At 40.7% G+C, this 17,500-nt stretch overlaps 2 protein-coding genes across 5 annotated transcripts in view; both read left to right on the top strand.

Annotated features, from left to right (window-relative positions):
• Positions 1–2,022, top strand: part of miso1 (mitochondrial inner membrane subdomain organizer 1) — a 6,134-nt gene extending 4,112 nt beyond the window's left edge. Inside the window, exons 4-5 of the mRNA XM_086036872.1 lie at positions 33–202; positions 277–2,022. Of these exons, the coding sequence (XP_085892998.1) occupies positions 33–202; positions 277–531 (425 nt within the window). The 3' untranslated portion in view covers positions 532–2,022. The remainder of the gene's footprint in view (positions 1–32; positions 203–276) is intronic.
• Positions 2,023–4,808: 2,786 nt separating this feature from the next.
• plch1 (phospholipase C, eta 1) overlaps positions 4,809–17,500 on the top strand; it is a 92,572-nt gene continuing 79,880 nt past the window's right edge. For all 4 annotated transcript variants that reach the window (XM_086035680.1, XM_086035678.1, XM_086035682.1 and 1 more), the window contains exon 1: positions 4,809–5,024. The gene's annotated coding sequence lies outside the window, so the exon portion shown is untranslated. The remainder of the gene's footprint in view (positions 5,025–17,500) is intronic.

The following is a 17,500-nucleotide window of genomic DNA, read 5'->3' as shown; positions in this document are numbered from 1 at the left end:
AAGTTTATTCATTTAAATGTTGTGTTCATTAGTCTGGTCAGGTGTGCCCACGTCGCCCATGCTGGTGAACCTCGCTGGCGTGGATCTGACTGCAGACGGCAAGTTATGGCTGCAGAGGAGCGTACTTCCCGCTCAGACAGTGTGGTTGAAGCTGATCAGCCGACAGGATGACACGCTGCATTGTTTTGTAGCTCGCAGCAAGGTGGATTAATTACCCCCCTCCCCGTCGAATAACCCAAACCATGACCTCATTGTCCTCCCGCTGTTGTCCAGCAGGGGTCACCCTGGGGCCACTCCGTGAATGAGGAGGCCCTGAGTCTAGGTCTGGCCCGCATTGCTCCCGTCACTGGGCTCTCGCAGGACACGCGCTTATACTGGCGTCTGCACAAGCGGCTGCACAGGGCAGAGTTTAAAGCGGAGAAGAAGCGTCTGGGTCTGTGGAAGGAAGAGAGCCAATGGGAGAGGGCGGTCAAGGCTGTGCGGGACAGTGCATTTTTCAGACTGATACAGAGGATCTTTCGGAGGACCTGATGAGGAGACACAATTTATTTCATTTTGATTTTGTTAATTCCTTGACATTTGAAGGAATACACTACCAGTCAAAAGTTTGGACGCACTTTCTAATGCTAGTGAATGAGAAACTGTGTCCAATTGACGTAATTATAAACTTTTTTTCACCACATTTTCTGTAAAATGTGATACTACAGTCACCCTGCTTATTAAATGCCAACTGTATACACAACTCACAAAAAGATAAGGATAAGTTAGGGTGGAATTTCAGGATGAACCTAAACCACTTTAACCATTACCTTAACAGGTGAATTTAATTTCACCTTCTCTAAACCTTTGAATGCACATGTCCAACAGTTCAATGTTCTAGTACTTTTTTGCACATCTTGCTGTTCTGTAACAAGCAGCTGAACAGCAAAAAAAATCACAACAGATGTTTGATCCACACAATGGCAATATACGGAAGAAGATTAGGGCTGTGGAAAAAAAAAAAGGTTGGCAAGATTCTCACTTTTATTCTCAGAATTCTCACTTTAAAGTCAGAATTCTGACTTTATTCTCAGAATTCTAAATTCAAAGAATGAGAGAATTCTCACTGAGAATTCTGACTTTAAAGTGAGGATTCTGTCAGGACTCTGTTTCAAACTTTAAAGTCAGAATTCTCACTTTAAAGTCAGTTCTGACTTTATTCTCAGAATCTGACTTTAAAGTTACTTTTAGTAACTGACTTCAAAGTCAGAATTCTCACTCCAACGTCAGAATTCTGAGATAAAAGTGAGAATCTTGCCAACCTATTTCCCCCCCACTGGCCCAAATCCTCTTCCGTAGCAATACATTTCCTGGTCCAATTGGTCCACTTTTCTTCATGACAACAAAGTTTTCATTTGCAGGTTGCCACTGAGCCAGAAAGGGACTGGAATAGTGACAGAAAGTAGTAAAAGTAGACATTCCTCAAAATTGCATGGCGTAATCTGATCTGTTGTGTGTGTGGTTGTTTTTGTCATTGAGCTCCTTGTTAGAGAACAGAAAGTTGGAACACTTTGTTCATTCAGACGTTCAGCAAACATCGAACTAAATATAGGGAAAAAGTCAAAAGCACTTCTAGCACTCTATAACATTATGTTTTATAAAAAAATGCTAAAAACAGTTATTAGGTACAATTGAATGGAATTAAAGTTTTGTCACACTATTCCTCAATGCTCCTTGTGCGGCTCTCACCTTAGTACGGCATCATTTCTTTGCAAAGGGTAAATAATATATGCCTCTGAGTATTGTTGTGTTATCTGTCCATATGTGTTGGTACACAGTTTGTGTTCAGATATCTGTTGCTTAAAGTGTAACACCACCACCATGTAAATGGTAATTGTTATCCTGTGTGCATGCCTGCAGTGTTTCCCATTGAATGTTAGTATTATGCTAGCGGAAATACACAACACACATTGTCTTTGTTTTATGTCTAGTTTGAAAGTAACCTTAAGCTGAAGAGTGGCAATAAACAACTTGAGGACTCTTTTTGAGAATACTTACTCATGTTATCTGCCAAACCGTTGCTTGCTATGAAGTGAGTTGAGTCATTCCCATCACAAGTTAGCATTCACAAATGAAAGCAAAAAAATCCGATGATCGATGGATAGTATCTCGGAAAAAATCGTACTTTGTGTCGCTTGTATATCAAGGCACCATGAACTTTTTGTGAGTACTGTAATGTTTGTGTATGTGTCTATGGCTAGGTACTGCATGGTCCACTTGGCCCTCCTGTGAGATCACTGTTCCTATAGAGCCACTAAATGAGAAATACAAAGCCCACTCAGGGCAATATTGGCCTTTTTCAAACCCCATGGGAACCTTGTATGTGTGTCTGTAGGGATGTGGGGTGGCGGGGGTCCTAATAGATACATTAGCGCTGAAACACGAGAAGAAAATGACGTCAATTGCCCACAAACCAATGTGCTTTACCTAATGACAGTGATCACTAACAAGCAGAGCAAATTCTCTGCATAAATGTGTTTACATGCAGACAAAAATGACACCACACAGAGGCGCTTCTGCAAATGAGACCGGAGCGCGTTGTGTCCCGTGAGGGTGCACTGAAGCACTCAATCCCTATGGGCACACAGGAGATTAGTGGAGGAGGAGGAGGAGGGTCAAGGGGGGATTTGGGGTAGCCAAGCACAAAAGATGAGAGAGGTGGAGTCACCAGGGTAAGGGAAAGGGGGTGAAAGGGGGATGTGAGGAGCATGGAAAGAGCGAGGGTAGGGGCGTTGATGAATCAACCAGGGCCTTCCTTTGTGGTGCAAATGTCGCGAGTGACTGTTAAGGCCGAGTAGGCTTGCCATTGGCTGTCTGGTTTGAATTGTAAGGTGCATCCGTGGGCTGCCAGACTTTGAACTGTCACACAGAGAGGAGTAGGAAGGAAACTACGGCTGTAGGGAAGTCCGTCCGCAAGGCACCGAATGGTGGTCAAGCTGTCGAAAACGTGGACAAAAATATTGGGATGTTTGAAAATTACACTTAAAGCTTACTGCTTACCGATTTTGGATCATCTCTCTTTGAATTAAGAGGTTTTAGTGGGTCTAGGGACCCACATTTTTCCATGGACATCAAGTCATGACCCACATTTTTTGGTAGTATAGGTCAAACCCATTAAATTTAGAAAAACACACACATCTTTGTATAACTGCACATAATTATATCCCACGTTCATTCCGGCGCACAATATAACAGAACTGTAATCATTGCATGTACTGTATTGGTAAAATTGTGTGAATGAATAATTAATACAATAAAAATGGTATTAAAATCAAACAACATTATATAATATGTGTGATGATGTTGAATAAAATAAAACTTAGTGTTAAAATTTAAAAACATTATATAATGTTGGGGGCGGCACAGCGGTCGACTGGTTAGCACGTCCGCCTCACAGTTCAGAGGTCGTGGGTTCGATCCCGGTTCCGGCCTCCCTGTGTGGAGTTTGCATGTTCTTCCCGCGCCTGCGTGGGTTTTCTCCGGGTACTCCGGTTTCCTCCCACATTCCAAAAACATGCATGGTAAGTTGATTGGACTCTCTAAATTGCCCCTAAGTGTTTCCAGTCAGAAGAAACCCATTCAACAGCATACGAAAATGTCCAAATTAGACCAGGGTATGAATACATTAAGGATTAATTATAAAGTATACGCATTTGTGGGGGTTGATTGTTAGTGTGCAAAATGTCTTCACTTGTGGACTTACAGTGCCTTATTGTTAGTGAGCAAAATGTCTTCACTTGTGGACTTACAGTGCCTTGCTTTGTGTGTGTCTTTATTCTTTTTTCTCTCCTGATTAAAAAAAAGGATGCAGTCCTGTCATCTTTTGACAAAACTCCAGGTTATGGTTTGTGTTGTTACATAAAACTGGTTATTTATATTGTAGATTTAATGTTGCAAAAGGCTGTTAGCAGAACAAATATTCCTGTATTTTGTATTTTCGTGTGGTGGTCACTGGTTTCACAATAAAGCACATTAGGCCTTTATGGAACTTGTTATTCTCAAAAGACGGACACATACAACTGATTAAAATGTCTTGGTAAAATGAAGAATTAATTGATGAAGTATGGAGTGGACCAATCATGGCTGACCTGTTTTCTGAATCTGAGCTGTGATTGGTCGTTGTGAGTAGTTGTGATGTCATTTTCAGTCGACAGAAGACAAAATGGCCGCCCCCAGAGATGGCTAAAAGCGAGTGCATTTTGCTGCTTAAATTATATTCCACAAACACAAAATTAATCAGCATGCCCTGTTTCAACTAGTGGGCCTGCTGGAAACATGTTCTTGAAAAAAATACATTTGGGTTGACTTCCGCTTTAACAATGGGCATTCAATTCATTATCTTTTTCTATATTATACATATGCATTTTAAAATTGTTATTTTATTTCACCTAATCTACGAATTGCCTGATCCTTATATCCAACTAAAAAAAACTAAATAATAATAATATGGCCCCTGGGCACATAGATTCGCCCATGGCTGGGCGGAAGGGTCTCTTCTAAACCTTGATTCATGGATTAATAAATTAAAGAGGGGTATCCAAATACTTTTTCCCCATTTAAATGACCTTCTACTGTCGCTGTCAATGAACAAGAAAATAAACCAAATTAACACGTGACCATAAATGGGGTAGGGTTACTGTTTACAAGGACTCTCTTTCTCTACTGTTAAATGAATCAGTCCACTCTGGTAAATCCACTCCATGTTTTCCAGATCACGAGTGTTCCCACACCAGAAGGAGCAGTGTTTGAATAAGGCACCATGCTTGAGTTTGTGGTAGTGTTGGTGGCTGCTAGTTTGCCCACACACACCAGTACAGTCTGTTGGGATTCTCTTTCCATGTGAAAGTTAAACCAGTGGCACCGTCACAGACCTCTGTGACTTATATAGACAGTTGTGTTCCACACAATATGGCTGGATACCTGAAGAAGGAGCACTCTGCTGAGGGTGTCAGGACTTGGTGAGGGAGCTGTCAAGAGCTGAAAAAGTAAGTGAGCAAGAAAACAGCAACACACTGCATGACATCTTTATTAGTGGACATTTTGGACACTGTAATCACTTTAATGTGTGTCAATAATAGCCACACGTAATTAGCTTGGGCTTGGTGGGCCAGTTTTGTGTAGTAAATCAGAAAAAAGTACATTTGATGAATCATTCTAATTATTTATCCACTTTCGAATCAGTTTTGCAGCCTTAAAAGATGAGTGCCATCTTCCATTTTCCCTTTTTTTTTTTTTACTGCAATCATTAATTAAAGATTGGCTGCTCAGCTCACATGTGGCTGTTTTTCGCCATTGTGCCTCAACAGCAGAGATTTTCTGCAGCACGGAATCGTAACAAAGGCCTTTATAACACTCAGCCGGTAGCCATCCCAGAGAGAAGACATGGGGGCACTCCCCCAGCCAGAGAGACCCGAGTCCTTGGGGATTTGTCCAGTTTGATTTGAGTGGTTCTCTGCCGTTGGATGAATGAGTATGAAGTGAATTAAAGTGACAGGAGGCCGTCAAACACAATGTGTCATTAGGTGAGATTTAAAATAACGTCATCCAAACATCTAGCCCAGTGCATTAATATTGCCAAAATGAGCCAGTGTCACCATGCAGCAACGTGCATTGGCGAATAGGGCTATGGACCCATGGCCCGTGGGCTATGTGTGGCTGTGGACACTGCCTTTTCATGACATATCTGCCGAATGAGCATTAAAGTTTGCTCCGTGCACATTAGCTGACCTAGGTCAGTTTTTCATTCATTTGAAAACCCCGTACAGTACATTTGTTGACTACAGTTTAACTTTTAATAGAATGCTCTACAATTGCATTTCATATTTTAGAACTGTTCAAGTTCAAGTATTTATTTAGGTACAATTTCCATTTAACATGTGTAGTACTTTTATTGAATTATTATTTAAGTACAGTGTTTTATGCATATTGATTGATGATTAGTACAATTAATCAAATTCAAATCAACATCGCAATGTAGTAGGATGCAGTTTTCAAATCACAACGGCTGCAGTTTAAAAAAACTTCTTGGTCTGACGGTAGGGTTTATTTATTTTTTGTATCGCAAATGTATATTTTATATGGGGCGGCACAGTGTTCGAGTGATTAGCACGTCTGCCTCCAAGTGCAGAGGTCGTGGATTCGAATCCGGCCCCGGCCTTCCTGTGTGTGGTTTGCATTTTCTCTCTGTGCCTGCGTGGGTTTTCTCCGGGTACTCCGGTTTCCTCCCACATTCCATGCATGCTAGGTTAATTGGATGCTCTAAATTGCTCCTAGGTGTGATTGTGAGTGCGGATGTTTGTTTCTCTCTGTGTGCCTTGCGATTGGCTGGCAACCAGTTCAGGGTGTACCCGGTCTGCTGCCCAAGGATAGGCTCCAGCACACCCGCAACCCTTGTGAGGATAAGTGGATTGGATAATGGATGGATGGATATTTTAAATATTTATTTATATAATGTCTGGATGAGTTCACGGCTAAATAAGTTTAGTTCACATGTTTAGATATCATTGTTTCATAAAACATGAAAAAATTGGGAAAAAATATAAATAAATTCCTGGGATTGAATGGCTGGAAAAGATAAATAAATACATCAATGGCAGTGAATGAGTTGAATATTGGCTGAATATTTCACTCACTGAGCACAATCCTCCTGTCCTGACACATCGTATATTCAAATAAAATGACAAACTGAATAATATAAAGTTCAGATCTTCCTTAGACATCCACAATTATGCCATTCTTAATATTCAATCAAATAAAAAACACAACGAAACACAAATTAAGAAAGAATTTAATAATAATTTACTAAAAATGTAAAAGTATACCGTATATCCTGGACTATAAGCTGCTACTTTTTTCCTATGTTTTGAACCATTCGGCTTATATAAAGGTGCGGCTATTCTGTGGATTTTTCTTCCACCGCTAGGGGCAGTGTAACCGGAATTACAATATAATACAATACAAATGCCATTAACAGGATGACTGCAGGTGGAGGAGTTCAACAGGCGAGGGCACTATGCTCTAGGTTATGAATTAGGTGGTATGTGGAAGTAGAGCAGTAAAAGGTGGACGTTAACTGACAAACTAGAGTGGCAGCGGGCAGTGAAATGAAGATAAGTACTTTATTTTCTCTTGGTTCTATTCCGTTTTAATCAGCAAGGCTGCTGCCGTGTTAAGAGGCACTGTTAGGAAAGAATCTGGTCAGGTACATACATATACATTTACAGTTCAAAATCATTCTGTGAATGCAGGTAGGTGCAGCTTATATAAAGGTGCGGCTTATGTACATGTTTTTTTTTTTCCATTATTTTTCCAAAAATATAGTGTGCACACCCTGACCCACGCATGGCTCCGCCCCTGCTTGCATCTCTCATTAAAAAAAATTAGTACGTATATCTTGACCAGTGTTCAAAACCTTTCAGTCCTATCTAACACAATAATAAATCTTTGTTTGAGCAATGAATCATATTTTTTCTTGAATGTATTTATTTAGTCTTCTCCACCACTGCCATGGAGTCCTTATGCATGCATATGTGTGTGTGCGATGGAATGTTTCAGCCGTAAAGTGACTCCCTTGTTGTGATGTGAGCAAACTATTGTGAGCAGTGTATCAGTTTGCCGGTGTAGAGTTGTAGGAGGAGTAACGTGAGCCGCTGCATGTGGGCGCTCTGAACTCACATGAATAACTGAAGCTCCACGAGCCATGTTGGGACCGTATATTAGTCAGAAGAACCACGTTTGGGTGTTTGAACTACACAAGTGACGTTTGTGTTACAACAGATGTGAGTGTTGATTCCTGGGATGGTTAAAAATGTTGACAATTATAACCTGCACAACACATTTGGATTTTTTTCTTTTTTTTTTTTAAACAAATATTTGTTTTCAAGACGGGAAGTAAAAATAACCAACCGAGTTAATGTGAATGCACAAGATACACACCCTTTTATTAATGGGATGTGTTCAGAATTAACCAATCACATTCAAAATCTAGTTAAATGGGATTTATCGCACACACCACATTTTTAAAGTGCCTTTGATTCACCTCAAAGTTAAGATGTTCTTATAGGCTTCTTTTGTTTTTGTTTTTTTTACTTTTTCTTGCTCTCTAGCAGCAACCTGGGGGTTAATTGCTAACACTGACTACTATTTCGAAAAGTTAATAATTCTGTACCTTGCTTCACTGTTTTTTGTTCTTTTTGGCTGATCATTGCAGACGTATATCAAGAGGTGACATTCAACAATTAGGCTTCCAAGACCTTAATTTGACACTTTGATTTAGTTAGCATTCACACTTTTTGTGTTGTCATCCAGATATTGAACATACTGTGACATGCAGAAGCAGGGAATAGCCTGCAAGCCAATAAATGGTATGGTCCTGACTCCTGACTCCTGAGGCAGCAATGTAGTTGAGCGGTTAGCGCATCTGCCTCACATTTCTGAGGTTCAGGTCTGAATTCATAGCTGCAGTGCTCATGTTAGATTATGCACCTAATATTGTGCCAGGTGTAATATGAGCTAATAGACCTACAGTGGAACCTCCAAAGTTGAACACAATTTGAGTTTATGATGCTGGCTAACTTCCAAGCTGTCCACATAACAAAACATTTTGCACAAAGAAATGATTGTGTAATTGAATTTCAAGCTGTTTAATTTGTTCTAGGTGTCAGTACATACAAATTAATGATTTAGATGTTAACTGAGCTGAGATTTGCATGATGTCACACATGGTTTGAATCAAAGTTGAACTTACGAGGCATTTTTTTCCCCAGAAAAATTTGCCTGTACTCCAAATTGTACCACCACTTTTGTCGCTTTTTATCAATGGCTCCAAATGTAGAACTTTGGACCCAGCAAATTAGCACTGACTTTATTTCCGCCACACTTGTAACTTGAATTTATGCCACACTTCAGTTACTCCCACTTCTAGAGGGACAGGAGTGAAAGTAGAGGGTGTTTGAAATAGATCTGATTCTGAAACCCATTACCTTACACACATCTCATTTCTTCTGTAAACCAAGATGGGATCACACACATACATGATCCATGTACTTCAATTTTTATTCATTTGTGTTTAAGGTAGTTTCCTTTTTGTGTGTGTGTGTGTGTGGGGGGGGGGGGTGACAATTCCAAGATGTACATCAAAATAGAGAGCGAGAGATCCACATATTTGTGGTTTTACGACTGCTCAGCTCGTGATATAGCTCGTATGGCTATCTGGACATGTTGTCCCTCTGTAACATGACTCTGACCCCTCAGTAACCTCGCTGCTTCTTCCAAGTTCGCTCTGTCCCCTTATCAGGTCAAAGACCTCTTGTAAGCAGATCTACCTTGACCATTTTCATTCTTTCTCGCTGCCCTGTGTCTTACAGCTTTACAACAGGATACTCAGAGTGGTAGGCACTCTGTACTGAATTGTTCCCTTAAGTTGAAGGAGAAGCTTCACACAAAGCGTAGTAGGTCAATACTGTACAGTTTTTCCAGACTGTACTTTAAATTGGATTTAACAAGAAACGATTCACTGATTATTACAGGTTCTACCAAAAGATAGATTAAAATCACTGTAGTGTAAAGTGACCTTTAAATTTGACACACCACAGGGAAGAGTGTTGCTAACAAAATGGCAAGTATATAAAACAAGGAACCAAAATTATTGAACCACAGAATGCACTGACACCAAACCTCATTCAACTGTCAATCATATACTGTACTATGATGTGGAGAGCTTTCTTAGACTACTAAGTAAGAGCTGGATGCTACCTCATGTTGCATCCTTCATACGCCTACAAATAGCGACATGTTTGAAAAAAACTGCTTGAATCTGCGGTGGTTGGAAATTAATTCCACCGGGCCATTGCAGAGTTTTTTTCACGCTGCGACAACGAGGCGCTCTAAAGCGGCCACGGCGGTCCAAAGCCTTGGTGCGCATCCTGGTTGTGAGTAGCCGCCAGCAGACTGTTTGCTCTCTCTTCTGATAACTGTTTAACAAGCTATTACAGGTCAGGTCACTCATTCACTCTGCGGAACAGCATTGCCCTCTCTCTCATTATGTCCCTCATGGTTGACTTTTGGTGGGGGAGGTAGTCGACTCAGACATTTGTGCCTCCTTGTGCGCTGCACACTACGATACGGTTCTGACCACTTGATATGCGGTGGTACTATTTCTAGTACATTGCATTTTGGTCCAAAAGATTAATCATTGCCCCATTAGTGCAACATTTAAGGATACATGGCTAGAAAATGACAAAAGCAGACATCCAGATGCCATAGCTATGCAGTCCACGATGTCCACAGCAACATTTTCTTGCTGCCTCCTGTCTCCATACACGCTATCGATATGTAATCCACTTAGCAGTTTAAGTAAGTTAAGCATAGAGTGTTGCTGTGTCATAGCTTTGGAATCACTCATGCTAACATTAGCTTAACCTGTTGCTATGCCTTAGTTCTGTACACTGCAGTTTTATTCTCCGCACGTGTAAAGAGCCCCATTTTCTTGATTCATTTGGTCCCCTCTATATTGCACATGAAAATGTTAGCTTGTTAGCTTAGCCTCTTGCTGTGTCTTAGCTGTGGATGCTACACTACAGACCCTTTCGACTTCTCAGGATTACCCAGAATTCACTGCCCCACGTCCATTTTGGATGTCATGCTCCGCGAAGCAGGAAGGACGTTTGCCATGCCTATGTGTGTTGTAGTTGCCTGTACAAATCAAGGGGTAAAAGGCGGAAAAGGATTCTACTCCCGAAATTGATCACAAATTAGGGATTTCACGCCCAGAAAAAAAAGGGAAAGACAAAGACGACTGTGGCTGACTGCAATAAGCAGAGCCAACCTACCAAACTCTGACTGTGTTCGAATTTGCTTGGATCACTTTCATTGCCCTGCTAGTAGCTGATGAGACCAGCATGAAAACGAAACAAAACACAACCGTGCCGGTCAATGCTGTTTTCTTTTTTAAATGGGTGTCCCATTTCAAAATGATCCAACCAGAAAAGTGATTTAATTTTGACATGTATCGTGTGTGCTCGTGTTGATCTTGCAAGTTGTCCTGCTAGTAGCTGATGAGACCAGCATGAAAACAAAACAAACCATGCTGGTTTATGCTGTTTTTAAACTGGGTAGGCCCATTTCAAAATAGTGAAACCACAAAATTGATTTCATACCAATCGAGCATGCATTTTATTTCTTCGGTAGTGCTGCATTTCTTGGATGAATGAAGCACTTTGCCCGAACAACCCTCCAGTCACCATCATGTAAATTGTAAACACACACACATCACGAACCCAGTCGGACACAAACCTGTCATATGCCTCCATACTTTTATAATTCTGTAAGCCCTTCAATTCACTGAATGGGCTCAGATGGAAAATGAGGTACTGTAGTGGACAGGGTTGACGTAAGTCACAATGGGCAGTGCATAGGGGTCAGTAATACATTCTCTCTGTGCAAGTTTATATGGGTCCAAATCGCACATCAAACGCAATTAGTCGGCATACCACACACTCGCCTGCTCGCTCAAAGTTTCTGCATATTTTTCCATCGCAACAGACGGTTTAAATGCACTGACAACATGTCATCGCGTATAGGGCTACAAATGACCAGCATACAGTAGGTGTTCTCAAGGAAAAGGCGATGTTGTCATTCAAAATGGATGATTGGATGGGATCGCATGGGATTGTGTGTTACTATTTTTAGCACATACCTAGAAATACTCTATTAAGGCCCTGATAGACCAAACCGACGTCAGAGGTTGTGAAGCGTTGTGGCGTCTGAATGCGCCGTCTGTCTGGTGTAGTGGCCACCGTCGTAGTGTCGTAACCGTCTTTAAGTGTCTTGGGGGCGGTTACGCATGTTGAATCGCCGTCGCCAGTCGTGACATTCGGTCACTCTAATTGGCTGTTAGCTAGCAAATCAGCGCTCGGAGCACCAACGGGAAGTGACAAATGCGGAAAAACAGTGAGCACGCCTCCGCTGCCTTAATCTTCTTACAAGTACAAGATCGAGGGTTGACAATGTAAGTATTTCATGATACCGTTTCAAGAACGTGATGGTTTGCTTTGTGTGGGAGTTCATCGTGAGCGAAGAATATAGCTGAATGCATTGTTTACGTTTTTATAATCCGCTCCCGGCCAACAGCTTTCCGGTTGGATTTTTCTAACCATGAGAAATGGTGACTACCGCCGCCGATGGTATGGAAAGGTATTACATCTTATGCATGCGCAGAAGGTACTTTAATGGTCAATGTCGCTGTCTGTCGTTGCAGTGTATTCCTCCAGCGTGACGTGCCGACAGCCGGCCGGACGCAACAGGGTTTAAGCGCCTGTCACTGTTGGCCAGCATCTTTTTGGTCTATCTAGGCCTTTATACTCCACAGTTTCGACTTGGATGAAGCTCCCAGTTTCCTCTCAGATAAGATTAGTCTCCTTTACATTATTGTTTTAAGCAGGTACACAAACGCTCCCGCCACAGTTCCAGGCATTTACAACGGTGCTGACTCTGCATTAGAGACAGTAGTGCAGTGCCCCACCAGATTCAGCAGATGCAGTGCATTTTCTATTTATTGTTATCCTATATTTTATATTTAATACAGAGTGATTATTTACAAATTACAGTGTCAGTAAAAATACCCGTTTTGAATATTTTTACTGGGCTTTGGTGCACAAATGATTTGTGCTGTGTAAATTTTGTCGTGCGACAGTATTGAAATAACTGCTCTGATGTGAAAATAGAATCCCAGCAATCGTGTTGATCTGACTTAAGTGGTTGGTGCCCCACCATTTTTCCCTTTTATCGCTCCATTGATTTATGTAATATTCGTTTTTTCAAGTAATATTTTATTAGAAAATGACTGACATTTGCTTAATTTGCAAATGACAGCTGGTGGCATAAAATGAAGTGTGCTCTGTGACGTGTCAGTATGAGAGGGACATATGCTGCTCCCTTTGTGTCTGCGTTTATCAGGTCATTGTCTTATTACATGAGCGTAATGGGCCACTTGGGCTTTGTGGATGTGACATGCAACCTTTGAATTTTCATAGTCCTGTATTAGCAAGACAATGATGACTTCAGACAGGCCAAAGACAATGATAAGTAGTAAACAAGCACTTAAGAGAGGTCAATACAATACATACAATACACATTCACACGTTTCATCACTATAATAGTTAGCATATGAGCCAAAATAACTAACTAGTGTTCATCAACGTGACATTACTCACGAGAACATATCTAGGCTATTATGTACAGCAGTTATCTGACACAAACTTAAATTATTAAACTCACCTTTTAACATTTACACACAACAACAAACGTAGTGAAACACGGGCAATTTGCAACTACTGAGTTTGCTGGCACGAACAAACTACGAGCTGTGTCGAAGGAGGAAAGAGAAAAAAAAGTCACTCACTATCAACACTTGGCGCTCGAATAGCGTTCAAGGCCTGCTCACAGTGTGGGACATCTCAGCACTACGTCGAAACTCAATGAATTTATCAAATGCCAACAATTACTAATAATAAAACAATGTGAGATTTCTAACATGAAGTATTTCTAATAAAGTGTGTTTTACTCCAAATAACGTTTCACCACAATCCGATTCTGAAAGCCACGAAAAGTGACGTTAAGGCTTCAGTCAGCATGTCGAACAGCCATGGGGTGGCACACATTGATGCAAAGAAACATATTACAGAAATAGTGTAACGAATTGGGTTATCTGTGTTGTGGTCGAATTTGTGTCTTGCCAAGTCGTTTTGTTTCCGAGGTTAATGAATGCATGAATGCCGTTGCTCTTTTTTGACTGAACGGTTGTCGTACTGTATTGGCGTCGGCTGTGGCCCACAGTAGCCGGTTGGACTAATAAAAACATGATAATTAAACTACGTCTGACGACGTGTTCTTTGAAGTCGCTACAAAATATTTTAAAGCGTGACGTCTTCGGCAAGCGCGAAGGACCCGATCACATCTGCTACCCACACCGGCTTGCTGCGGGCTGCGGGACGGATCTAATAATAAAGCAATATCATCCCAGGGGCCGTAGAAAACGTTCTCGCGGGCCGGATGTGGCCCACAGGCCTTGACTTTGACATATGTGATATAGACTATCCATAAATTTACTCCATACCTGGTGATACACATGCTTTTTAGACTAGTTCTTGAGTATTTTGTTTTAAGATTTGTTTTACCTCTTAGATTGTACACTCCTTGTCTTGTAAAGAACATTTTACAAATATGTTCTGGGAGAATATTTAATCTAACTGTGAGGATTGCCCTAAACTGTATTAGGTCCCTAAATTTCAAGATTTTTGATTGGAGAAACAGAGCATTTGTATGATCACAATATCCTGCCAAATGGAGGATACTGATTGCTTTCTTTTGCATTTTACCTAAGACTCCAGTGTTGCTTTTATAGGCATTCCCCCAAACCTCCACACAATACGATAAATGAGGCAGAACAAGAGAACAGTATATAGTGTACAAGGATTTTTTGTCAAGGAGGTGTTTTGATTTATTCATCAAAGCCACGATTTTTGCCAATTTGGTTTTGATTTTTGAAATGTGTGGTTTCCTGCTAATGTTCTGATCAAGAGTTATTCCGAGAAATGTGTATTCGCAGACTCTTTCTATTACGGCATTATCGATTAGAATTGGAATTTGTGGATTGATATCTCATTTTCCAACGAACGTAATTTTTTTTTTTTTCATGTTTAGGGATAATATATTTTCTGCAAACCAGTCTTTCAATTTACACATCTCAATAGTAATCCCTTCCATCAATAGTTCGTAGTTCTCACCTGAGCATAGAATTGTTGTATCATCTGCAAAGAGGACAAGTTTTAATTTTTCTGAAACCAAATACAAGTCATTGATGTAAAGAAGGAACAGCTTTGGACCCAGCACAGATCCCTGGGGAGCTCCACATATTACATTTTCACACATTGACCTGTGCTGTCCCAACTGGACATATTGTTTCCTGTTTGACAGATATGACTCTATCCAGTTAAAAGCAGTACCTCTGATCCCATATTTTTGTATCTTTTTTAGTAGAATATCATGATCCATGGTATCGAAAGCTTTCTTTAAGTCGATAAAAATTCCAACTGACTCAAGTCAAGTTCCAACTCAAGTCAAGAGAAAGGACTTGACCACTGAAAACCTTTTCCTATCAATATTGTCACTGATTTCCTCTGAGTTCCATTAAGGCAAGTACAGGTGATCTATTTTTCCTAAACCCATGTTGACTATTATTTAGTATGTTATGTGCTTCAATAAATTCATCCAGTCTGTTCGTATAAAGCTTTTCTAATACTTTGGAGAATTGTGGCAGAATTGATATCGGTCTATAATTTGTAAATTGGTCCTTTGGCCCATTTTTATGGATGGGAATAACTTTTGCTATTTTCATTTGTTTTGGAAAGCTTCCTGTTGTAAGAGATAGAGGTTTTGCAATTACATCAATGACTTGTTTTATTATAGCTATGTCGAGGTCATCGTTGAGTGACTATACACTGTAGTTGGTCTTTATGGTTATTCTGTGTTAGGGATATTACAGTTAAATGTTTTCTTAACTCCACATTTGGGGTTCTTAATGCAGAGTAGAAATTTTAATCACTAATTTTCACATTAACTACTAAACTATTTTCCAGGTAGAAGTAGGCTTGCCAAGTGGTGGAAATTGTTATTCATGACATGAGTGCACATGAGTGCTTTTAAACAAAAATGTGAGTATGCTGTCACATACACATGCGCACACTTCATTCATCCAGTGGTTTGATACAATTGTGTGACTTCACTCGATCTTAAATGTCCCCCTCGGCAAAACCTTCACTGGGGGCCATCCTCAACCTACTTCCTGTCAGGGTCATGAGTGATGGTGTGCAACAGCAAGTGTTTTGCGGCGAAATGTTATTTTCAAGCCACCTCGTTCTCCCGGCAGAGAGAACTGAGTAGATTCCCCTGCTGTTTGAGACCCCCACAAGAGATGAGAAGCCTCCTCGTGTTGCATGCACTTATAGGAAGACGGGAAAGACTATTATTCTACGTCTTGATGTGAAAGTGGACACACACTCATCTTAGCTTCTTCGAGGCACAATGTATAAATAGATACGGCTAACTAGAGTTCTACCTGTCTAGCTAATTAGTTATTAAATAACATTATAGTACATGTCAACTACACAGAGACATTTTTAAGTAACATTTGAGCTTTATTAATAGTCATACAAGTGTAAAACTAAGTTAAGTTAGATATATTAGGCAGTCTTACACATATTAAAACTGTTCCCAGGCGTCTTAAATAAAATATGCTTGTCTATTGATTCAAAGCAGCTATACATTGCAGTTGATTAATTGCCTCATCACATGCAACCTGTGGTGCAAAATCTTGCTTGTCAAAAAATAATTCACACTCCTTGGACTTTTATTTGAAAGCAAGCCATTTAAATGCATCACAAGTGCTAACCTGTTGCTCTTTCAACTCTTTGACAATGCTGTTCAATGAGCGTTTTGGCCACATTCTTCCCTCCTGTGGTCTGTGCGGCTTTACAGACTTAGTTTGTAGTATCTTTCGACTTGCCCTGACTGTTGACCATGCATGCAAAATCTCACCTTTTCCCTTAACAAACTGCGAATGAGCGTGAACGCTTGTGGCCATTTCTTTCTCCCTGAACGTGGGCACAAGTTTGGGGATTGAGGCGCCTTCCGCTGCTGAGCGCTCTGGCTTCAGAGCAGATGCTGCATAAATTATGTCTAAAAGAAAAAAAAAGAATCACTCTGATTATGGCAGGAAAAAAATCTGAAATCGAGTATGTCCTCCTCGGCAGCAGTTGGACTTATACGGCAGCATTTTGACACATCAGCAAATCATCATTTACGTCAAAAGGAGAGTTGTCGTCTTACAGTACAATGAAGCTGTCATTTTTAAAAAAAATTGCCATGCCACATCCCTGCACTAAATAAAACAAAAGGGGAAAAAGGTCCCCTGTCACTAGCTTGGGTTTTAATGAGGTGTTGCTATGAAGGTCATTTGGAAGCCTGCCGATGTAATTAAACAGAGGGCCACATGAGGGGAGTGTGCGCCGCAGAAGGCTCCAAGCAGCTAATAGGCGTGAAAGCTTCTTCACTTTGTCTAACATGAAAGAAAGACCCAAATAAGAATTTTGGATGTGTTTCATAAATGTTTTCATCGGGAGAAGGGTGGGTGTTGAACCCTTTCACCATGAACTCTGTCCACTATGAGTGAGATGACTCTGTGGAAAAGTGGCTGTCTAATCTAGGATTTACACAATCACAAATTTAGATCTGATCACCGATCCGAGCAAAAGATGGGCCAATCCATCCAATCTAGTTAGACAACTTCTTTATTTACTGTACAGTCGACCCTCGTTATTCGTGGGGCATTGAGATTGGCCCGGCCCACGAATAGCCATAATTGGCGAATAATTGTCGCCCATTCAAGTGTATAAGGAAAAACCAT

The sequence above is a fragment of the Filicampus tigris genome, chromosome 7, assembly GCF_054856515.1.
Source record: "Filicampus tigris isolate MCC_2025a chromosome 7, RoL_Ftig_1.0, whole genome shotgun sequence".
NCBI lineage: Eukaryota > Metazoa > Chordata > Actinopteri > Syngnathiformes > Syngnathidae > Filicampus > Filicampus tigris.
Note: the sequence above shows the minus strand (reverse complement) of the source record. Positions and strands in the feature narration are given on the sequence as shown.